Source organism: Rhinoderma darwinii, chromosome 10 (genome assembly GCF_050947455.1).
Source record: "Rhinoderma darwinii isolate aRhiDar2 chromosome 10, aRhiDar2.hap1, whole genome shotgun sequence".
Lineage (NCBI taxonomy): Eukaryota > Metazoa > Chordata > Amphibia > Anura > Rhinodermatidae > Rhinoderma > Rhinoderma darwinii.
The window spans coordinates 29,625,896-29,650,559 of NC_134696.1; the positions used below are offsets into that span (position 1 = coordinate 29,625,896).

General features: G+C 42.9%; 1 protein-coding gene across 3 annotated transcripts in view; it reads right to left on the reverse strand.

The window, feature by feature from the left end:
- Positions 1-24,664, reverse strand: part of MORN1 (MORN repeat containing 1) — a 261,533-nt gene that overhangs the window by 8,287 nt on the left and 228,582 nt on the right. Inside the window, exon 13 of one of the 3 annotated variants that reach the window (XM_075840954.1) lies at positions 2,270-2,346. In XM_075840954.1, the coding sequence (XP_075697069.1) occupies positions 2,270-2,346 (77 nt within the window). Of the gene's footprint in view, positions 1-2,267; positions 2,347-24,664 lie in introns of those variants that run through there. The other 2 variants (XR_012850962.1, XM_075840955.1) reach the window with 2 other exon arrangements.

Sequence of the window (24,664 nt, forward strand, 5' to 3'; positions counted from 1 at the left end):
AGTTAATATCACCAACCATTCCCATTTTATTTAGGTGTATCCATATAAATGGCCCACCCTGTATGTTCTCGGCTTCTTTGCGCATTGCGTTTGCAGTGTATGTTTAACGTATACGCCAGGAGAGCTCCCGGTATATATGTTAAACATATTCATAGGCCCCCATTCACCTGACGGAGGCCAAAAGTTCATCCTTCTGGCCTGTATCAGGGCAGTATAGGTCAGTATACCGCGAAAAAAGTGATGGACTATCGTAGCAGGTTACTTTTCTTGTAGGAAAACTTATACCACGTGGTTTTCCTATACAAATCCATCAGAAAACTCCCAGCTGACGAGAAGTCGGAGATCTTTTGTAGTTTGAAGGCAGACAGAGATGATGTAGATTTGATTATTCTGCACATAAGTGTTATTTATGGTCTCTATATAATGTGTTTCGGGGTGGCGTTACCCCTTCTAAAGATAATGAGGCAGTAATGTCCCAATAATGTCTCCTTTGATCAGTACTACTTATAGGACCGCAGAGTTTGCAGTTTAACCTGAACCCTGAGGAGGACAAAAAGGTCCATCTGTCCAATATTAGGAGACCATTACTATTAAAGGGTGAGAGTGGGTGACTCTTTTAATGATTGTGTATCGGGGGCCTAGGAACTTTAAGGGTCTATTCCCACAATTTTGTATTGAATTTGAGAAACAATGTTTTCTTCTCCAGCCACAGCCTAAGCTGCATTCAGATTTATGTTGGTTTCCTGTTGTCAGAGAGCACTGCATTGGGGCATAACGTCAGCTAAATTCACAATGTTCTTTTAGTTACAAACGGGTGGGCAGGGGTACTTCCTCTTCCAGAATTTTTAAAGGGGCTCTTCGCTTTGGACAATCCCTACTTGTTAGGGTATGTGCACACACAAAATAAAAAACGTCCGAAAATATGTAGCTGTTTTCAAGGGAAAACAGCTCCTGATTTTCAGACGTTTTTTACGCCACTCGCGTTTTTCGCTGCGTTTTTTATGGCCGTTTTTGGAGCTGTTTTTCAATGGTCAATGAAAAACAGCTCCAAAAACGGCTCAAGAAGTGTCCTGCACATCTTTTTCGCAACGTCCGCGTAAAAAAACACCCCGTTGGAACAGAACCCCTTTTTCTATTGAAATCAATGGGCAGATGTTTGGAGGCGTTCTGCTTCCGATTTTTCGGCGGTTTACAGCCCAAAAAATGGCCGAAAATAGGCCATGTGAACATACCCTCAGAAGGAAACCTTGACAATAAGCAGATCATAAAGTGTCCCCCTGCTGGTACCCCCAGCGATCATCTGTAATCTGTGGGAAACCTGGAAGTGTTCAATTTCCCTGCAGCGCCACCACAGGAGAAATTAAGCATTGCATAGTGCTCATTTATATCAACGGGTTGTCTGTGTAATACAAGAGAAGAGAGAAAAATTTTCTTCGTCACCGATCTCCACTCTGGTCAAGAGATCAGAATCCCGAACACAGGACCCCTCCCCCCTATTAACTCAGAATTCCCTAAAAAGATGTATGGAAAATAAGTTTTGTAATCTGGACAACCCCTTCAATGCTGGACGGTAAATAAACTGCCGCTGGTATGTAATGAGTAGTAGATGTTAGGACAGCCGTGCGGATGTTTTCCTGGTATTAATAAGTATCGTATCTACAGAACAAGAGATCTTTTGTTAATAAGTGGGTATAATACAGGGGCCAAATACATCTCTTCAATAGAAAACATATTCTTCTTTTCCCTACATGTATTGGTGCAGACCTACAATTTCCATATGTATCATGTCAAGAAAGTTTTCTGCAATGTATGTTATTCATTTAGAGGAACAGCAGCTCCGTCAGTGCATTCTTCATACACAACGAAGAGACCCCCACCTCAGTTCTGTAATATGAGTGCAACTAGTATAAAGGTTATTAGATGGGTATTGCACTATATTATATATAGCGCATATGTATCCTCATTTATTCCTATGTCCCATGTCACTAGTAATAGGAACAGAGCTGACGATCTACGTGATGGGTCTTGATTTTTAGAATGAATGGGACCTGCTATATAATCGGAGTTCTATTGTTCCAGCACAGACAACTGGTGGGATAACACGGAATCCAATATTATTTCCCTGAAAGATGAACTGTCGTTAGAAATAAGAACAGATTCATTCCAGTAGATAGGGCTGAGCTGCAGTACCAGAAACAGCCTATAGACAGGAGTGGCGCTGTTTCTGTTTCCTCTTCAGCACTGTAATACATGCGTAATACATAAATACCTGGTCTGGCTGTGTTGATGTTGTCCACCATCAGGTTCTCTCGCTTACCCTTGCGTTCTTTATTCAGGATTTCAGATCTGAAACAGAAAAGCACGGATAATGACGACTAATCATTTATTAAACATATTTTTTTGAAAAGCAATAACTTTTTTTTTTTTTGCACAAAATAATCTTTCCATAAGATATATTATAAAAGGGATAATTAATTATTAAACCCTCAGCATTATTTATTGGAGGACACTAAATGTCAATCAAGTCAGAGAAATACCCATGAATTACTGGCGAGATCTAATTATAGACAATGGTATGACAGTAATTAACTTCCTTTTCCCTTGTGTACTTCTTAGCATACCAAACTATCAGCAGCGACCTTGTAGAGCCCCGGGGTAGTGCGCTCCTTCTCTACAGTAACTCAGTGCACTCCTTCTCTACAGTAACTCAGTGCACTAATCCCATCTCAAGACTGGAAACTAAACTATCTTTAAAATTGACCACACACTTACAAAAAAATTGGCAAATATTAGGCTACGTTCACATCGGCGTTGTGCAGTTACGTTGTTCTGTTCCGTCAGGGGCAGAACAAGGAAATAACAACCAACGGTTCCGTTGCACAACGGACACCGATGGAACCCATTGAGTTTAATGGGTTCTGTCAGGGGGTCCGTGATTTTACTGGACACAATAGCGCAGCATGCCAGATCTGCGACGGAGCCTCTGACGCAAATGTGAACAGAGCCTAAGTGATAACGTGTTCGTGACGATCATCTCTAGTAACAACAGTCATTTTTTACCAATTTTCTTGAAAACCTTTTCCATTGCAACAACATAAAAATCTTTTCCGCTGCAAATATCACAGCATTTGCTAATTGTTGCGACTTTCACCTCTGTATTGAATTCATTGGGGAAAAACCGCAACAAAAGTGCAAAGATTCCGCAGCATAAATTGACATGGGATTAAAAAACTGCACCGCTGGTCAATTTATGAATGTTTTCTCAGCTGATTTTTTCCACAGCGTGTGGATGAGATTTGTTCAAGAAAATCTGCAGCTAATCCGCTTAGTGTGAACATACCCTTAAACTGCACAGAAGAGAAAACAAAAAAATTTGTACAAAAAACAAAATACAGTAATAGAACTACACAGGGTGATGCCGACAACAATAATATTTTTTGCAGCATAAACGATACAATCGGCCAACGAACAAGCGTTTCCCCGTTCATCAGGGAAATGATCAGGAGCGAGCATTCTGTAAACACTTGTTTGTCTCATAAGGGCATGGTCAGACGTGGCGGAATTGCTCTGGAATTCCGCTGCGGACACTACGGGTGACTACGTGTGTGCACCCATAATTACGAGAGCGTTGCTAGGCGACGTCAGTAAATAGTCACTGTCCAGGGTGCAGAAAGAGTTAAGCGATCGGCAGTAACTGTTTCTGCCCACTGGACAGTGACTACCGATCACAATATACAGCAACCTGTCAAAAAAATAGAAGTTCCTACTTACCGAGAACTCCCTGCGTCTGTCTCCAGTCCGGCCTCCCAGGATGACGTTTCAGTCCAAGTGACGGCTGCAGCCAATCACAGGCCAATCACAGGCTGCAGCGGTCACATGGACTGCCGCGTCATCCAGGGAGGTCGGGCTGGATGCCGAAAGAGGGACGCGTCACCAAGACAACGGCCGGTAAGTATGAATTTCTTTTATTTTCACTAGGGAAAGTGCTGTCCCTTCTCTCTATCCTGCACTGATAGAGAGAAGGGAAGTACTTTCACCTCAATACGCAGCGGCTAGTCCGCATCAATTTAATGCCCATTTGGCCGTGTAAAAGGCTGGGTTCAGACAGAGTTTTTTGCAGGCAGAAAATCTGCCTCAAAATTCCGTTTGGAATTTTGAGGCAGATTTTGCTCTGCCTGCACGCCGATCTTCGCTGTGTTTTTCGCCCGCGGCCATTGTGCGCCGCGGGCAAAAAAACACGCAAAATACGCTTTCTCTGCCTACTATTGATGTCAATGGTAGGTCAGAGACGTAAACGCTCGAAGATAGGGCATGTCACCTCTTTTTCCCGCTAGCCGCTTTTTCCGGCATTTTCGGCCATTTTTTGGCACGTTTTCCGACGCGGTTCCTGCGTCAAAAAACGTGTCAAAAAACTCTGTGTGAACTGACCCTTAGAGGGGTTGTCTCATCTGGGCAAAATGAAGTTGGGACTAATCTACGTGCAGAAACGTGGGTGTTTGTAGTGAAAAATCGTGGCAGACATTCAAGGCTCAGCCTCGGATTTCAACCTCAGAATCTCGGCCACATTTACGTAAAAAAATAGAAAAATCCGTCGCGTGAACATAACCTTATCCCACCGAAAAATACATCTATTTATAACAAACCTAAAAGAACAACTTTTTTGTTGTTTGTTTTAGCGATTCTCCTATCTGTTTTTTGTACTGCGCTTTTTAATAGCCCGCGGCAACTTCAAACCCAAGAATCTGCTGTATGTTCAACTGGTTCATTGGCATTTCAGACAGATTGTCAGTAGGAAAGGTTTATCCCACCTCTACCTGACAAGCCTTAAAAGTGAGAGGAAAAAAACTGCATAGGGGCGCAGAATCCGATTCATCACATTAAAGTGTGTGAATTGTTTAGTTTTTCACATTCCTCAATTCACAAGCTGGAACATATGGCGCACAATTACAGCGCGGTATTCCGATACACTGACACAAAACATGATTAAACAATGCTCTTTCCTGCTGCCATTCACTGATATGTGAACTCTCGTTATTCTCTGGGAGCCTCATTAATTTGGAGCCCGTCTCACAGACAGATGTCAGTTTCAACAGCAGCGGTTTCACATATTTTTATAATGTCTCGCTGAAAGATGTTAGAACTTTTTCCATAGTAAATAACATTTTAACCCAGATTCCACAGCCCTTGCTCTTTAAATGTTGATATAACACAGTATTAGGAGTTCAGATGCAGTTTAGTTTCACCTTCGGATCAGCCACGTGTATATATAATAGAGAAGTGCTTAAATAACAATTCCTTAAAACAAATAATTTCATGGACATTTTTTCTTATCAAGCTGAAATTTTCAGATCATAGCTCGCCACCAGATACGGGCAGCTGCATCCAGAGTGTCACGCTATACTGATAGATTTAAAGAGGACCTGTCTGCTCTCCTGACATGCCCCATAAAATAACTATGCTGGAGCTTATTTTCTTAGAACGTTGTGTTTTGATGTTCCTCTGTTACTCTTCCTGGAAATGTATTAACCAATTGACAACTGGGTGTTACCATTCCCCTTGTCAATGAGGCTTGTCCCTACACATTCTGACACTGCCCAATCAGTGTGTACAGTATCAGGGGGTGTAGGGACGCACCCTATTAATAAGGGCAACGGTAACACCCACAGGCATAATAAATTGCAAAACTTCTGTATTACAATGTATTTAAAAGCGATCAGCAAGTTCAAGACCCTTAGTGGGCCTAAAAAAATAAACATTTAGGGTATGTTCACACGCACTAATTACGGACGTAATTCGGGCGTTTTTGCCCCAAATTACGTCCGAAAATAGCGCCTCAATAGCGCTGACAAACATCTGCCCGTTGAAAGCAATGGGCAGACGTTTGTCTGTTCACACGAGGCGTATATTTACGCGCCGCTGTCAAATGACGGCGCGTAAATAGACGCCCGCGTCAAAGAAGTGACCTGTCACTTCTTTGGCCGTAATTGGAGCCATTATTCATTGACTTCAATGAATAGCAGCGCCAATTACGTCCGTAATGGACGCGGCGTTCAAGCGCCTGCACATGCCGTTACGGCTGAAATTACGGGGATGTTTTCAGGCTGAAACATTGCCGTAATTTCAGCCGTTACGGACGCCCTCGTGTGTCTACAGGAAAATAAAAAAAGTTATCGCTCTCGGGATGTGATTATGGCCAAAAAAAATCAATGCAACCTAACGGCCCCAAATAGACCGCGTCCTGATTTTCGAAAAAAAAAACAACAACCTGAATATAACGTGAATAGCTTTCGAGCCTTTAAAGTAAAACGTCTTCCCAGCATCGAGTTGTGTGGACGTCCCAGCATCTGTGCAGCACAGTGAATCTATTCCAAGTCAATAACACTGTCTGGATCATACATCATCCCGAAAATCTGGATCCTCACTAATCGATTCATAGACAGAAAGAAATACAGATTATTCCCAGCGCTGGTCTGTCCTGTGACTAAAACACAGCCTCATCCCGCAGTAATGGACATCCGATAAATCACGGCAGATAAAGCACAGGACTAGATGGTTGTCACCTAAAACCACACAAACACAAGTCATGAGACTCCACAAGTGAATGTACAAATGTTTTTCTGTGTTTTTCGTGCTGCTTTTCTTGTCATTTTTTTTTGGGGGGGGGGGGTAAAAACGCAGCGGACAAGTGTTGATTGAAAAGTCTACATACACAGCATTTTGGTCTGTGGCGTTTCAAAACGCAGCGTAACCTGGGTATGGTGTTTTTAGCAGAAAAGTGGATGTGATTTTGCAAATCTCAGGCCCACACTGTGGAAATAAATCACAGGAAAGTCATGCAGAAAGTGTTTGAAATGTGTCTTTTAAGGCTGTATTCACACGAGCATTTTCGGTCCGTAAAGGACGGAACGTTTTTCGACCGCAAGTCCCGGACCGAACACAGTGCAGGGAGCCGGGCTCCTAGCATCATAGTTATGTACGATGCTAGGAGTCCCTGCCTCTCTGCAGGACAACTGTCCCGTACTGTAATCATGTTTTCAGTACGGGACAGTAGTTCCACGGAGAGGCAGTGACTCCTAGCGTCGTACGTAACTATGATGCTAGGAGCCCGGCTCCCTGCAGTGTGTTCGGTCCGGGACTTGCGGCCGAAATACGTTCCATCCTTTACGGACCAAACATGCTCGTGTGAATCCAGCCTAAGGGTATGTTCACACGCAGTGTTTTCAGACATAATTTGGACGTGTTACGCCTCGAATTACGCGCCTAATACGCCTACATTGCTTTCAATGGGAATTACGATGTTCTGTTCCCATGAGCCTTTACTTTACGCGTCGCTGTCAAAATACAGCGCGTAAAATGATGGCTCGTCAAAAGAAGTCCAGGTCACTTCTTGGGACGTTTTTGGAGGCGTTTTTCATTGACTCCATTGATAAACAGCTCCAAAAATGGCCGTAAAAAACGCGAGTTGTTAAAAAAACGTCTGAAAATCAGGAGCTGTTTTCGCATGTGTGTCAGTGCCGTAGAAATGATCCGAAAATATAGAACATGTCCTATTTTTGTCCGCAATTGCGGCACGCAGTCCCCATTGAATTCTATAGTCACTTCCGTAATTGCGGACGGCTACGGAGGTGGATCCAGAGCTGTCCCTAATATGCAATGCCAGGGGATTCCCTAAGATTCCTCCCGTTTTTTTTTTTTGCAGATCCGTAAATTCGGATGCACTACGGACCATAATTACGGATACAGTGCCGTATTTGCGGATGGCTTGCAGATGTCTATGGATCCGTAATCGCGGACAGTAAAAATCCTCAGGCCCCTTGCATACGACTGTAATTTTGGTCCGCAATTGCGCAACCGTAATTGTGGATCAAATACGGTTCCGTTCATTTCTATGGCCCACGGACACCCCGTGTATTTACAGGAGGGTGTCCGGGCCGAAGAAAGCTTCCGTAAAAAATAGGACATATTTTTTTTATTTTACGGACAGTGCTGCCATACTTTATAAAGGGAGCACGGCCCGCAAATGTGGCTGACTGTCCGCGCCCGTAATCACGGATTGTGTGCGGGAGGCCTAACCTATAAAGCAAAGCTCATATTATTCTACCAGTACCGAATCCATACTACCCTACAAAAAAATGCAAAGATATTCATGCTGGATAGGAACTGAAATCCGTGGTCAGGCAGAATAGGGTTTGCCTCCTCCTCATCTAACAAGCGGCAATAATGGCGTGTAATTTACACAATATACCGTATAGTCGTAGCAATAAAGAAAACTTTGCCATTAACAAGTCTCCACGTCTTGATGTGCCTTTCAATATATGACATAAACATCCTGCGCCGCTTAGTTACAGCATTTGTTTTCCGTTATAAATGAAGAAAGTTTTCTTTATATGTAAAAATTCCACATTTTAAGTGCGAGGGCTTGTAATAATAATATGTTCCGCAGGGTGTGTAGTAAAAGGATATTAGAATTTACAAGCGCCTCTACTTCTAAATGAGTGAAATGAAATACAAGAGACTGGGTTATGAAAAGGTCAACAAAATATCATATTTAATGTAGTCTACAGGATGAACACACTAAGTGCATTTATACTGGGATTTTACCACTCTCCTTGAAACCCATTTTCCAGCCTTCTGGAAATAATAGCAGTAGCCGTGAAAATATATTGATTTCTTTCCCCCTTAAAATGGCGTAAAAAAGAGAAAAAAAAACATCAATATTATAATAAACAAATGTGGAACAAAAGATTTACTGCCCAGCACAGAGCGGAATAGATGAGGCTTTTATTGATATTGATGTATAGGTCCTATAGATAGTGAAAAAGGGCTGTCTCGCCAGGGTGCTGGTTGGCGAAAGAAAAGCGAGACTTTATTCGCAGATGCCATTAGTTAATACTTGTCCAGACATAGCAAGAGCCGCTGTTATAAATGATTCCTCTTACCCTAAAAGGATTTACCCGGTGGATTCCTGCAGTGACATTTAAATATTTCTCAGTTGCCCGATAGCAACCGACTACAATGTACCCGTTCATCGAACACTTTTATTAATTTGCACAAAGAGCTCATAGAAATAAAGGAGCTTCATGAGCTCAAGTAATGAAGAAGTGGTGTGTAATCCGTTGCTAAGAAGCAACCACGAGAATTTTTCTGCATTCGGCCTCGTGCACGGCATAGCCCATATAGCGTCCCTGCAGCTCCCTAATACAGAACTGTGGGCACTACATGTGCCGCCATATGGTGCTCTGTATGGGTCGGTATTATGGTGATATTCTCCACTAGAAGCAACGCTTCTCAAGGAGAATACATCAGTACCTACGTAGTCCCATGGTGAATTCTGCAAATTTACATTTTACAGTTAAAAAAAAAAAAAAATGGCAAAAAAATCTTTCGCATGTACGTCTCTGTGTGAAATTGGAGGCATACGGAGGTTTAATAGGGCTCCATAGATGTCTATCTGTGGGGCTTCATAGATGAAGCATAGATACCAGCAAATACTGACAGACCTCATTAAATCGGTCCGTCGGGGGTTCCGTTATTTTTGGTGGCAAAAAATAGGGTATGTGCACACGACCTCTTTTCAGACGTAATGGAGGCGTTTTACGTCTGAAAAGACGGCTCCAATACATTGGCAAACATCTGCCCATTGCTTGCAATGGGTCTTACGATGTTCTGTGCAGACAAGCTGTCATTTTACGCGTCGCTGTCAAAAGACGGCGCGTAGAAATACGCCCACATCAAAGAAGTGCAGGACACTTCTTGGGACGTAATTGGTGCCGTTTTTCATTGACTCTAATGAAAACCAGCTCCAATTACGTCTTTAAAAGACGCCGCGAAAAACGTGTGCACTTGTAAAAACGTCTGAAATTCAGGAGCTGTTTTCTTCTGAAAACAGCTTCGTAATTTCAGACGTATTTGGCGTTGTCGTGTGCACTTACCCTTAGTGCTGCAAACAGCTTTATTCTTGCCATCATAAATACCGGAAGGGGAGACAAAAACCCAAAGCTTTATATAAAAGAGATTGGTGTCAGCATTAGGCTAGGTTCACACCATGTTTTTGCCCTATCAGACAGAAAAAAAAATGGATACTTAATAAAAGGCGGTACAATTGTATACTTTTTTTTTTTTTTAAAACATATTTTTTATTAAATTTTTCCAACAAAAAAAACACACATCATACAGTAATGCATTGCCATAATAATAAACATTACAAAAAAATGTATAAATGAACATGAGATAGTAAATACTTCCTAGCAACCTAGGTTTAATCTTGGATGGTATTCCCCAGAGGCTATCAACCCTCCTTCATCTCCTCTGTCCTTCCCATCCTTTAACCCCACATGTCGGGTAGTCCTGTAACCATAGTTACATAAACTCGCGTAACTACCTAACTAACACATAAAACAAATAAGAAATGAGAGCATACATAACATTTGGAGCTTTGTGAAGCAGTTCACCCTCTCAGGCAGCTAGTCCGCAAGAAGAAAGAAATCCCAGTGGATATATATGCTTTACTCCCGTGGTATTTTCAATGCCCCTAAAGTGCCTTTGAGATCCTCAATCAAGTACCATGGCGTTCCCGTGAATGGGCCTATAATGTCCCTTCGTTCTGCACTGGTGAAATATTTTGTGAGGAAAAGCTTCCATTTCTCAAAGAATTTTTTACTCTGCGTGTCTTTATTCTGTAGTATACCAATGCGGTCTAGATAAAACAGTTTCCTCAACCCCTGGACCACCATATTCTGAGTCGGTACTTCAGCTACCAGCCAATTTTGGAGTATGCACCTCTTTGCCACTATCAGTGTGGCATGGGCCATGGGGGATAAATGTGTCGTTTCTGTCTCTTCTAATTCTCCATCATGTTGTATATGGAATAAGACCTCCATTGGCCCTACATTCCCATGGAACCTGCCCACCTGCTGCAGTAAGGATGTTATCTCCCCCCAGAATGGCTGAATATGTGCACACGCCCAAAGGCCATGATACATGTCCGTCTTTGGGATATTACATCTAGGGCATGACGTTTTCCTATCTGGTTGCGAGGCAGAGGGGGCCAGGGTAAATGCATATATTGCTTGGTGTATAATCTTCAATTGAGTTTCCCTCCAGTTTTCGTTGTGTACGTGCGCCCTGAAATCCACCAGCCCTTTTTCAATATGCTTTTCAATACCTTGTAAATTAAACAGTTTTTCCCATCTCCCAAAGGCCTGCCCCGGGGACATCTTCAGTAGTAATGGTCTGAGTGTACTATATAATTGGGAGATGGAGTGTCTGTGATTGTCCGTGAACCATGAGTCAAACAGGTTGGGGGGGACCTCATCCGCTACATCCGCAAGTTTAGTTTTACAGTGATTAACTATTTGCATGTACTGTAAGTGCTGATGCTGTGCAAAAACGTATTTATTCTGGAGCTCTTGCAAGGTTAACCACCTCTTATCCTGTGCGTGAAACATATCCCCCAGTGTCGCTACCCCTTTCTCCCTCCATTCTGACATTAGTTTGTTAGATCTTCCTGCTGCAAACTCTGGGTGCTGCCATAAGGGCATATGTTTTGAAATGCGATAAGAGAGGTTATAATGTTTGCGTAGTACCTTCCAGGCAATGATGGTATCTCGTAACAGAGATGATTTCTTGACGATCTTTGGGAGACACGTGAACGTTGTGTGTACCAGAGCCATGAGATCCCAAGGTTTTGCTAGCTGTCTCTCCAATCTAGTGTTAGAGTGGAACTCTGTGTTGTGTTTCCAGTCTAGCAGATGTCTACTCAGACAGGCCAGGTTATAACCCCGGATGTTAGGGAAATTGACCCCTCCTTCCGCCTTCCGCATCATGAGTTTCGTGAGCGCTATTCTCGGTTTCTTTCCCCCCCATATGAATTTGGTAAATGATGAGTTGAGTGTATTGATATCTGAGTGCTTGACCAGAAGTGGAATAGTCTGGAGCGGGTAGAGTAATTTCGCAAATCCTGACATTTTGACCAAACAGCTCCTTCCCATAAGTGATAGAGGTAGACTGTGCCATCTCAGAAGATCTGCTTGGATATCCTGTATAAGGGGAGGATAATTTAGATCATATAGGGAGTTGGGTGCTCGACCCACCTTAATACCCAGATAAGTAATGTTTGGCTTTGCCATCTCAACATCCAGGGTGGCTAGGGACCGCCTATATGCTGGGTCCTGTGTTCCCAAATCTAATAACTGGCATTTTAACGTGTTAACTTTGCACCCTGAATAGCTCCCAAAGTCGTTCAATGCCTGGAAGATACGCGGAACATCTTTAAGGGGGTTTGCGAGAAATAACAAGATGTCATCTGCAAACAACGTTTCCTTGACCTCCATCTCCCCCACCCTTATGCCCGTATATAGATTGGATGACGCCAGATAACGTGCCAGCGGCTCCAAAGCCAGATTGAACAATAGTGGCGATAGCGGACATCCCTGTCTTGTACCTTTGCACAGACGGAATGGTTTAGATAGAAAGCCCGGTGTGGAGATTCTGGCCTTAGGGTCTTTGTAAATGTGGTGTAATAAGATCCTGAATGCCCCCGTTATTTCCATCCTATCCAGGACTGCATCCAACCATTTCCATCGGACATTGTCAAAAGCTTTCTCCGCGTCTAGTAAAAGTAAAGCCGAATGTTCCTCCGGAAATGGGTTATGCTGTACTCTATCTAGCACTGCCAGAACCGTCCTAATGTTAGTGACCGCCGACCTACCTTTAATAAAACCTACTTGTTCTGGGGCTATGAGAAACGGCATTATATTCGCTAACCTATCAGCTATGATTTTGGAAAGGAGTTTAGCGTCCACGTTTATGAGCGATATGGGCCTGTATGACCCTGGTAGTAGGGGATCCTTTCCAGGTTTTAGCAATAATTTCACATAAGATGTGTCTGCTGATGGTGGTAGTCCCTCCTCTCCCAGAGCATTGTTAAACAAGGAGACCAGAGTCTCCGTAATCTGTTCCCGCATTACTTTAAAAAATTCGCCGGTCAGCCCATCTGGGCCAGGTGCCTTACTATTTTTAAGGTTTCTTATTGCCTCATCCACCTCCTCCCTTGTGACCCTGGCATTTAAAAGTTGCAGCTGTTCCGCGGAAATGACCGGTAAAGTGACCTTGTCTAACAGTGTGTCTGTCAGCGGAAGGGAAGATGTATCAGAGTACAGCTCCTCATAGAATTTGGCCAGGATGGTGTTAATACTAGTTGGATCGCATGTTTCTCGCCCATTATGATCCCTCAGTTTCGCTATGTGTTGCACTGAACGTTTCCCTCGAGCCATATTGGCCAAAAGTTTACCCGCCTTATTTCCAAACTTATGTAAAGTAGCTTCAAAGTCTCGAGTATGCATTGTTTCTTTCTGAGCTGTTTTGCCTGAATCCAGGCCTGTCTAGCATCCAATGTAGGGTGTGCCAAATATGCTGTATAGGTTGCCCTCAGTGTAGCACTCGAGGCATTAAATTTTTGCGTTATTTCCCGTTTTTTGCTGACGGTATATGCCATTATCCTCCCCCTCAGCACTGCCTTGGCCGTATCCCAGAACAGTGAGGGATCATCTCTGTGTCCTGAATTCGTCGACGTGTATTCTAACCACCACCCCCTTAGCTGTCTCACAAAGGTGTCATCAGTTGCTAAATGAGCCGGGAATCTCCATATGAAGTCTGATCCTCTGGGATATATTTCCTGGAAATCTACCCGTACCGGGGCGTGATCTGAAATCACTAGGTCCCCTATCTCGGCAACCCCCAGCCTCGGTTGTAATGTTGGGGATATTAAAAGGTAGTCTATCCTGGACCAGGACTGTTGAGCGTGGGAGTAATGCGTAAATTCCCGGGCATCCGGGTTACCCCTTCTCCAGGGATCTATTAAGTGTGTTCTTTCCATCAGGGGTCCTAACACTCGGTCCTGTTTTCTGGGGGCCCTTGTAGGAATGGATTCCGTGCTTTGTGAATTATGTGTGCGTCTATCCTCCTTGTGATCAGAAACTGAATTAAAATCACCTCCCACTATTTTGTGCTGGATATTATCTGACAGAAGGGCCCTCTCCAAACCATTGAAAAACTGAATATTATCACTGTTTGGTCCATACACGTTATAAATACTTAATACCCCGCATGGTGTGCTTAGAGCAATATGGAGCAGTCGCCCTTCCTTATCCGCATCAGTGTGAATTACCTCATGTACCAGGTTTCTATTTATTAAAATAAGTACCCCCGCTTTACGGCCACAAGCTGAAGAGCCGTATACTTGGCCCACCCACAATTTTTTCATGCGGTGGAAGTCGCTCTCCTCCAAATGTGCTCCTGAAGAAGAGCGATGTCTGTATGGAGTTTTTTAAGTGACGGAGTACCATCATTCTCTTGTTAGGGGACCTGAGCCCCTTTACATTCCACGAGGTCAGCTGCATAAATTGGGCGTTCCGAAAAAGTTCACTATTGACTGGTCATATATATCTATTTCTATGCAAAAGTGCTTTGTTGCATTGGTAGCCGCTCGGCGGCGTCTGCTCCAGATTGCTCCCAACATTACAATAACAACATTTACATTTGGTGCCAGAGAATTGGCACAACCTTTAACAACAAAATGCCCATCTAGGAATGTCACCAGCACTTCCTGTGAGACAAACTTTAAATTGGCATACATAACTTCACTTTTTTCTGGTCTGTGACCCCTCCCCCCCTCCCCTTCCCGCCATCTTTTCGTGACATACTGGATCTTCATATTTTAAATTTGAAAATATTAAAATAAGTTGGACTTCCTATACATCACGGGTACAAGTGCTTATGCCTATTATAGCAGGAATTTTGTCGGATTAACATCCCACCAGAACCAATTGCCACATGAATATATAAGGCACAATCAAATGCGCTCATGGAGCCCCTATGAGATACTTATCTGTCCGGGATGGTTGCAGGCCGGTGTTCTGAGCGTTGTCGGTGTGGCGTCTTCGATGATTCTGCCCGTTGTTGCTTGGGTGAGGAAGTGGAATTGTGGGCGATATCTGACCATGTACAGTCCCTCGGTGGAGAAACTGGTGCCCGGGGTCCTTCCCCTCCTGTACCTTGACTCGCCGTCTCCTCTCCCGATTTTCTAGGGCCCCGAAGTCCAGGGATCTTGTCTACATATAATGACGCCTCCTCAGGATTGTGGAATACCTTGGTGGCGACATCCGTCTGCATGATCCTCAAGGTGGCCGAATACTGTAGCTGGAATTTGATTTTGCGTTTGTAAAGGGAGGTGCAAACCCCTCCAAATGCTCTCCGACGCCTTGTGACTTCTGCCGAATAATCTGCAAATAGGATGATTTTTGCACCCCTTATATGCAAAGGGGTATTACGGTTCCGGAAAGTGCGCAGAAGTTCCTCTTTATCATTGTAATCCAAGTAACGCATGATCACCTGGCGCGGTCTGCTTTGCGGCTCTCCTTTGGCATTAGCGCTCGGGCCAGGGGGGCCCACTCGGTGCGCCCTTTCCACTCTACAAGATCTGGTCAGGCCTATCGCTTCTGGTAGCTCTGTCTCGCAAATGCCCTGGAGAAGCTGCGGTCTAATATGTTCAGGCAGTCCCACTATCCTTAGATTATTCCTTCTGTATACTTTTGTTGCATACAGTTGGCATCCATTTGACCGGCCATTTTTTTTTTTATCAGATGAATACTGTGGAAACGTATGCAAATGGGTATACTTATTTATGGTTCCGACTTTCAATGTATACCTTAATGTATATGTTTTTTGTTGTTTGCTGTTGTAGCATCCCATGCTTTTCAATACAGTGAAAAAAAGTAATCCAAATGTAAACCTGACCGATGTACTGTATGCCAAGAGGAGATGCTTCTGTCATACATTGGCCCCATAGACATCTATGTGACGTCTGCGCAGTATACTGTATGTCTCGATAAGTTGACCTAATGATTTGTTTCTTTTTTGTTAAGTATGGAAAAAATGGAGCAGCGGGAAACATCCAACACATATAGCGGGGAAACAAGCACTAAGCCACCATGCTGCCATTCATAGAAAAAGTGCAAAATGTGCACAAGTGGGCACAAAGTTTGTTGGGGGCCCCCTCCCCTAGTAGCAGTGTCATGTATTGTATGGCTTGTAACTTGTGCTGGAGATTAACATTACATAATTATCGGCAGATCCCATTTATGACGACTGGATCTGATGGTCTAATGTATATGAAGGAAGCCCGACTCACCCCAGATGTCTTCTGCTGGGCAAAGAATGATTGGGCATGTTGGATTTTTACATGCCCAATTCTTTGCATAACTAGAAAATAAGCGTTGCAGGGGTATTTCGATACTGCTTATAATCTCTCCCGTTGGTAATAAACATGCATGGTCCGCCACTGGAGTTCTTCATGTTGTCTGTGCAGGCAGAAGAATGGAGCAGTGACCCGTGGTAATAAATATTAGAAGGGTACACTGGTGACACACTGTAAATCTTTTAAAACTCACATGTCTTGCTGCTGGGAGCATATGCAAAGGGCTAGGGGTAACTGGGTGGTAAAGTCTACGAATTGGATGAGGCCCCTGGGCAATTGTCCCTTTTTACTTCTAGATCATCAACCTCTTTTACAGGGTCGGCCTAAGGAGTTCCGATAGCCTACAGTAGGTACCTGAAGCTTCCACCCCTAATCCTTACACTTTTGTTCTTGAACCTATGGAAAGGCAGCGACACGGGATGCAGATACATTGTATAGTTTTTTGTTTGGGAGGTGTTACTTAGTAAACGCCTGGGCTATTTGGGCATCTTATGAGAATGTTTTTGGGCACTGTGTGGTATGGTTATTTGTGCACTGTGTCATTGTATTATTTGGGAACTATATATTACACCATAAGTGGGTGTCAATAGAAGGTATATAATAGGGCACCATCCAACCTAAGAACGACCCTGCCCTAACAATAAGTATTTGCTGTCGTAAAAATTTTAAATTGTCCAATAATTTTAGTATTTCCCTTTATAAATTTGCCGCATGTCTCCACTTTCCAGGCAACCCCTGCTCTAATCTTTAGTAACAATATCTCAATAACTTCCCCTCCATTCTTTGAGACTATATAAGATTGTCGACAACTCTGTGAGTACAGAAACACTTATATGCCCTCAACCAACACAATTCAAAATGTACAAAACGTGGGACTTATCCGTGACACAAGATGCTCAGCTCATTGTTGAAGTTTGTTTCTGTCACCTTTAATGGGAGTTCTGGCAGATTGCAGCCTTTTGAAGTTTAACACATCCCCGGCACCTTATGTAAGCGAGGTGAACACACAAGTTCTCCCCCTGTTGGCACATTAACATGTATATGTTGCACACTGTTCCCTCCAAGGTGTACACAGTAGCACTGTCAAATCTAACACAGAGCTTATTCTGCATGGCTGCTTGGAACAGCAGGTGCTTTGGGAAGCCCTGCCATATGAATTTTATATACAAGTCCGAGCATAGTATTAACTCTTCCAGTGCCAACTGTGCAGATAACCGAATATGTGTCGGAGATAGAGAATCACTGTGAACATGCAAATCATTCACTGCAGCAGTGTCCAATATACATAGAAATTGCTATGTAAAGCCACCACATTTACCAAGGTGGCCACAGTTGGGTGGCTTTTGAATCGCCAACCCCATGATGAGCAAGTGTTTAGACTCAGTGAGAAAGTCCAGAACTCCCAGCACTATCTCAAAATTCCACACATCTTCCTAAGTTGGTGGAGTAGAAAGCAGTATATGACATGGGAGATACAATTGTGTTGGGTTTTAATGGCACAGTCTGGTACATAGGTATGGATAGTGTTGAGAAAGACCCATATTTGGGTGAAATGTTGCTTCTGTTATGGGGAAATTAAGTCTTTTTTTAGTTTCGATACTCAAAGAACATGTGCTGTGGTTCTTCTTAGATTTGATTACTGTTGCATCAGCACTTCTTTGTGATCATTTTGGGGTCACTGCTGTATGGCTCGCCCAAGGTGCATCATTGGCATCATTAGGTCTTGAAACTTATGGATCACAGTGTTGCCTTGTGTGTTTTTTTTTATGTATTACCTGAGTAATAATCGGTGGTGCTAAGGGAGTGACACCCGAAAAATTTGCTATGGCACTTGCTTCTATGCTTCGATGCTCTTGAGTAACAAATAGCCATCTTATGGGCTTCCAAAAGACAATTATCTAGCCATCCAGATTAAAAGTGGACATGTACATGTTCTGTATAGATGAAGATGGGATTCATAAACATTTCCTCTGGTGGGCCCAAGGAAACCCACTCCGCCACGAACTGTGGTACCATATCAGAGATTTATCTATACTATGTGTCAGTGCTATGTTTCTTATAAGTTACATTTGGATTTATGTTTATGGACCTTTTGCGAATCTGAAATATGGTTCCTTAATCACATGAGAAAAGTCACTAGAATGTATTTGCAGTGAATGAATGAATGTTTAATGTCAATCCGAGTCAAATTGGTGGCGGTCCAGATGTCCAGATGATAATTATTGCACCAAGATGCCAGTTTCAATAGAAAGATTATAAAACCACTTGTAGGTTTCCATAACCGCTATTGATGTCAATGGAAAGGTATGGGCGCATATTCACTAAACTGTACATTATGTTTTACTGAAAAGTGCCGTATATTTCAGTACAGTATGTTACAGTAATATAGAGTGCTTTTTCATTGCATTATATTACTATATAGAGTGTTTTTTCAGTGCAGTATGTTACTATATAGAGTGCTTTTTCAGTGCAGTAAAGTATTATATAAAGTGTTTTTTCAGTGCATTATATTACTATATAGAATGCTTTTTCAGTGCAGTATGTTACTGTATAGTGTTTTTTCAGTGCAGTATGTTACTATATAGAGAACATTTTCAGTGCAGTATAGTACTATATAGTGTTTTTTCAGTGCAGTATGTTTCTATATAGAGTGCTTTTTCAGTGCCGTATAGTACTATAAAGAGTGTTTGTTCAGTGCAGTATAATACTATATAGAGCGTTTTCAGTACAGTATGTTACTATATAGAGTGCTTTTTCAGTGCAGTATAGTACTATATAGAGTGTTTTTCAGTGCAGTATGTTACTATATAGAGCGTTTTTCAGTACAGTATGTTACTATATAGAGTGCTTTTTCAGTGCAGTATAGTACTATATAGAGTGTTTTTCAGTGCAGTATGTTACTATATAGAGCGTTTTTCAGTACAGTATGTTACTATATAGAGTGCTTTTTCAGTGCAGTATAGTACTATATAGAGTGTTTTTCAGTGCATTATATTACTATATAGAGTGCTTTTTCAGTGCAGCATAGAGTGCCTTTTCGGTGCAGTATATAGAGTACATCTTCGTTGCTGCCTGCTATCACATATAGTCCCATTAGTCACTGGTAACTATTGGAAATATATACTGAACCTTATGAACCAAAACTGTCACCGAGTTCATGTTTCACTTTTCGAGCGCTGTTTAAAAAAATTAAAACTAAACTTTGGTAGTTATGGACATTAAGGCCACTTTTACATTGTAGTAAAAGTCAAAAAGGGGAATCCATTACATCCTCATATAAAATTGAAATCTTTATTCCATTTGGTTAAAAACCTTGAACACCTAGCAGGTTTTTAACCAAATGGAATAAAGATTATTTTATATGAGGACGTGCTGGATTTCACCTTTTGACTTGTACTACTTTGCCACTACTTGAGTCTGCCAGGTCCTTCCATGCACCCTCCTTGATCCAGACGCCAACGCCACATGATGGGGGGGGCTAATTTTCAAATTTGCTTCTATACACTTTTACATGGATTTCTTTTTAATCCATAAGGCCCAATCAATATTTCACAATGTTTGTTTTACTAACCTACTAATAATGCATTCATCTGTATTCACTGACCTCTGCTAAGTAATTACCCTAAATGACCCTTTACTGTAAACTTTCCATAATAGCAATATTACCCTACGTATTGAACTCCAGTCCGTACTACTGTGTGTGCCCTAGTCTTATTAGTGTTATTCTCTGTCAAGACCCTTTCATCTAATCTACTGTAAATTAAGAAGTATTCGCATAACAAGCAAATTCATAATGACAGCTAAAACCAAAATACTAATTTGACTTTGGTTTTGCAATTATTCTTATAATATTGGTTAGAGAATTGCAGTTGAACGTCTTTAAACTGGAAACATAAGTGATAGCCTATGGGCAATGTAGATGGACTAAACGTAGAGCAAAATGGCTGAAACTTGTAAGACATTGTCCTTCTATGTTCCCATGCCAAGTTTACATATGTAGAATATGAGCATTTATGAGGGCCAGATTTGGAGTTCATTCTCAAGTAGCCTGTGTCTCGCACCAGGGTAAAGGTAGGGGAACCTACTGCTGGTCTGAAAAGACCACCAACATCCTCTATTTAAAAATCACTCAAACATCTAGATGTTATTAAAAGAAAATTTTATTAACTTGCAATTCTACAGATAGAATTAAGGGTTAATTCTCGGCTCGGACAATCCCTGTCTCTGGGGATTGTCCGAGCCGGGACCGAGGGATTGTCCGACGGAATAGGTGCAGAGAGCACACACACACACACACACACACACACACACCAGGACAACGAAGAACCAGGACAACGAAGCACCAGGACAACGAAGCACCAGGACAACGAAGCACCAGGACAACGAAGCACCAGGACAACTAAGCACCAGGACAACTAAGCACCAGGACAACTAAGCACCAGGACAACTAAGCACCAGGACAACTAAGCACCAGGACAACTGCACCAGGTCTGCTGTTATAACCCATCCGTGCAAAGAAACGACAAGTTGTGCGCTCAGACACGCTTGTTGGAGCCACTATAATTGGCAGTAGTTTGCTTGACTATGCTCCACCTGTTCATCAGAACGATTCTTGACAACCTCTTCTGACCCCTTTTGTCGACGAGTTGTTGACGTCCACAGGATCCCCTTTCGCTGGATGCTCTTCCTCCATCGGACCATTCTTGGTATACTCTTGACATCGTTGCACGAGAATGAGTGACTTCAGCAAAATACGGAGAGGCCTTCACCAACATTGATCTGGCCTTGTCTGGTGCTGTTGCAAACGAGAGCACATTACAAACAATTTTTTTTTAATTTTAGGGAGAGTTTTGCTATAGTAAATAGAGGAAATGGTAGTGATTATATATGGCAATATATGACTATACAGATACAGATGACATGAAGAGTTATTTTAAAAAAAACAAAAAAAAAGAGCTTCAAGTGTGGCTTAATGCATATTTGAATATCAAGAAATTAGGTTACATACTGGGGCATAGGTGGGGGAGGGGCAAGCAGGGCATGGGTGTCAGGGGGGCTCCAACAAAACACTCTGCCTTGTCCAGGGTAATTATATACACTGAATGAGAGACACCCATCTAGTAGCCAGTTGGACCTCCTTTGGCCTTCAGAATCACAGTAATTCATCGTGGCATAGATTCTGCTAGGTGTTGAAATTATTCTGCAGGAATATTGGCCCATTCGGACAGGATAGCTTCTCGCAGTTGCCGCTAAAGTGTCCTTCTTCTATAGAGTAATCAGCTGCTATGAAGAGCTTAACGTAGTCAGCCGCAATGCATAGGTCAGCCCTACTTCTCAAATGTCCATCCACAGGTATCAGAAGACTCAGGGTGGGCCAAGAAAACATTCCCCACACCATGACTGCACCCCCACTGTTCACACCTGACAGGTAGGGTTCATGGATTCATGCTGCTCGCGCCAAATTCTGACCCTCCCATCAGCATTGTGCAATAGAAATCTGTTCAGTTATCCAATTTTTGCACTCTTTGCCCACTGGAGTCTTGCCTTTTTGTTTCCTTTAGACAGCAATAGCACTCAAACTGGTCATCTGCTGTTATAGTCCATCCATGCTATCCATGCAACAAGTTGTGAATTCAGTGTCGGTTCTGTTCTGTTCGAAAGAAGGCTTCATGATATTCTCTTCTGACCCCTGCTGTCAGGATCACAGGACCTACTTTCACTGGATGTTTTGCATGAGAAAACCCCACATAGTTGTCAGTTTTCTGAATACTGGCCCATTTAGTCTTGCAGCAATGGCAATGCCTCGTTCAAAGTTGTTCAGATCACTTGATTTTCCCATTCTAATGTGGAGTCACACTGAAACTGATCCACGGAAAAGTTGCTCACTTGATTTTATGCTGGACTCCGGGGTCATGTGTCCAATTTCCATTCTTGGAAGGTCCGTCATCTATAGACTATTATGGCATCTATTTAACGGTATACGTCATGAAAAAGTCAAAAGCATTCATGACATATTGGCTAAGTGTGTCACGTAATAGTCTATGGGTGACAGATACCACTGATAGGCATCCGTCACAGCCTATGTTTAACGTATTAGTCAGGATCTTTTCTCAGCATATACAGTACTCTAAACATAGGCTAAAAAGACAGAATGTGAATATAGCCTAAAATTAGTATAGGGAAGCAAATGGCCAGAGCAGACCAGACACAGCACAGCAAATTAGAAGTCATGAACAGTGATCCAAGCCACTAGAGTGCACTGTAAATACAATATACAGTGTTCCCTTGCTCTCAGACATTACTCAAGTGGCTGCTTTAACCACTTTGACTGGGAGTCCTGGGATACACAATGCTTACATGAATAAGCATGACCCGATGTCCAAGCAGGATGCAGTCTATGCTCCTAGAATACAAAAGGCTCTATAAGATGGTAAAGAGAATCATTATTACCATTGTGACGCATAGCATTCTCGTGACGTAGAGGGACGAGGCTATACTAAAGTAGTCTGTCTTTTCCACTATTGGTTCATATTACAGCAATCGCTAGTAATGTAATTACATTATACACTCCTCAACATTGAATTTACAACACATAGAAGGGCAAGCCGTAAGGTTATGGAAATCGAGGAAGTAGCAGGTGTCGCTAAGATCTGCAAATGTTTAAAGTTTCAACCTAGCTCCAATTTGTGGCATGTGGAAGGGGCATAAAATACAGATTGAAAGCAAAGCTTTTTAGCCACATGAAACCTCAAAAATCAGATCCGGTGGTGTGGGATGATTGTGCGATGCCTCCTGTTTGTTGACGTGCCAGTTATCGCCACTTGTCCCAAACTGAGAGGGACAGAATCCTTGAACAGAGAGACCATGGTTTATCACTCAGGCAGATCGCTACACTCCTAGGACGAGATGTCAGCACTGTTCAATGTTGCGTGTCCCGGAGGTTAGGAGAACAACAATAAATGGAATTCCCAAGTGGTGCGCGGATCATCTGATTTGAAGAATGGCACGTAGTGATCCATTCTATACTGCAAGTAAAATTGGACGTCACATCCCAAGCCTAGGTCGGCAAACAGTATCGACACAACCCATTAGGAGGCGTTTGCACAACAATGGGCTACGAGACAGATATCCAGCTACAGGTGTTCCATTGACCACACGCCACAGCTCTCAAAGGCTATCGTGGTACACAGCAAGATGGCAATGGAGGTTGGAATGGAGATCTATCCTCCTCAGCGAGGAGTACCGCTTTTGTCTCGGATGCAATGATAGCCGGAGATTGGTCTGGAGACCATGTGGGCAATGCCATGAAGAGGCCTTCACAAGGGAACGACACACCGGTCCTACTCCCGGGAGTATGGTGTGGGGGGGGATATAGTACGGTAGCCGGACCCCTCTTGTCTTCATTTCAGGTAGACGAACAGCTCAGGTATTACATTGATTTGGTCGTGGAACCAGGGGTACGGTAGTTTCTCCCAAGTGTCCCAGAAGCCATTTTTCAACAGGACAATGCCAGGCCGCATCTTGCTTCTGCTACTGTGAGCAACCTGCGTGGCCTAAACGTGCTACTATGGCCTGCAGCATCTCTGGACTTGTCTCCCATCGAGCACATCTGGGACCTCATTGGTCGGCAACTTCAAAGGGAGCTGCCAACAGCCAATCTTGATGATTTGCAGGCCCAGGTGCATTCAGCGTGGCAAAACATTCCTTACACCTCTTGCACACGACCGAGTTCGGGTCGTAAAAAGTGGTCCGTGTGTCAGATGGATTTCCCGGTCCGACCGCAGTACAGGTGAACGGGACTCACCATAGACATTTTATGATTCTAGGAGTCTCTGCCTTCCCGCAGAACTGCTGTTCCGTACTGAACAAAATGCAGAGACTCCTAGCATCATAAAATGTCTATGATGCCAGGATTCCCGTTCACCTGTACCGTGGTCGGGTCGGGAAATCCAGCCGAGACTCGGACCGTTTTTCACGGCCCAATCTCGGTCATGTGCAAGAGCACTTAGACAACCATTAATAGCATTGCTAGCATGCCAAGGCATGTAAGTGCGTGTAATTCTGGGAATGGTGCTCATACTCAATACCGAATAGATCAAGATGTTCGGAATATTTTATTTCTATTTTTTTATCATTTGCATATCATTAACATGTCTATCGATCCTGTGGTCTCAACTATTCCAAAACTTTTCCTTTTTGGTGTTGCAATTTCAATGTTGAGGAGTGTATATTGCATTTAGCAGTGAATAAGCAATAACTGATTTGTAAAGATTAAATAGCTGTATACATTGTCAAATGTGCCTAGAAACACCCATCTGAGACATTTATGACATATCCACTGGAAATGCCATAAATGTCCGATAGATGCAGGTCACAGCTCTGGGGCCTGCACCTATATCAATAACGTGG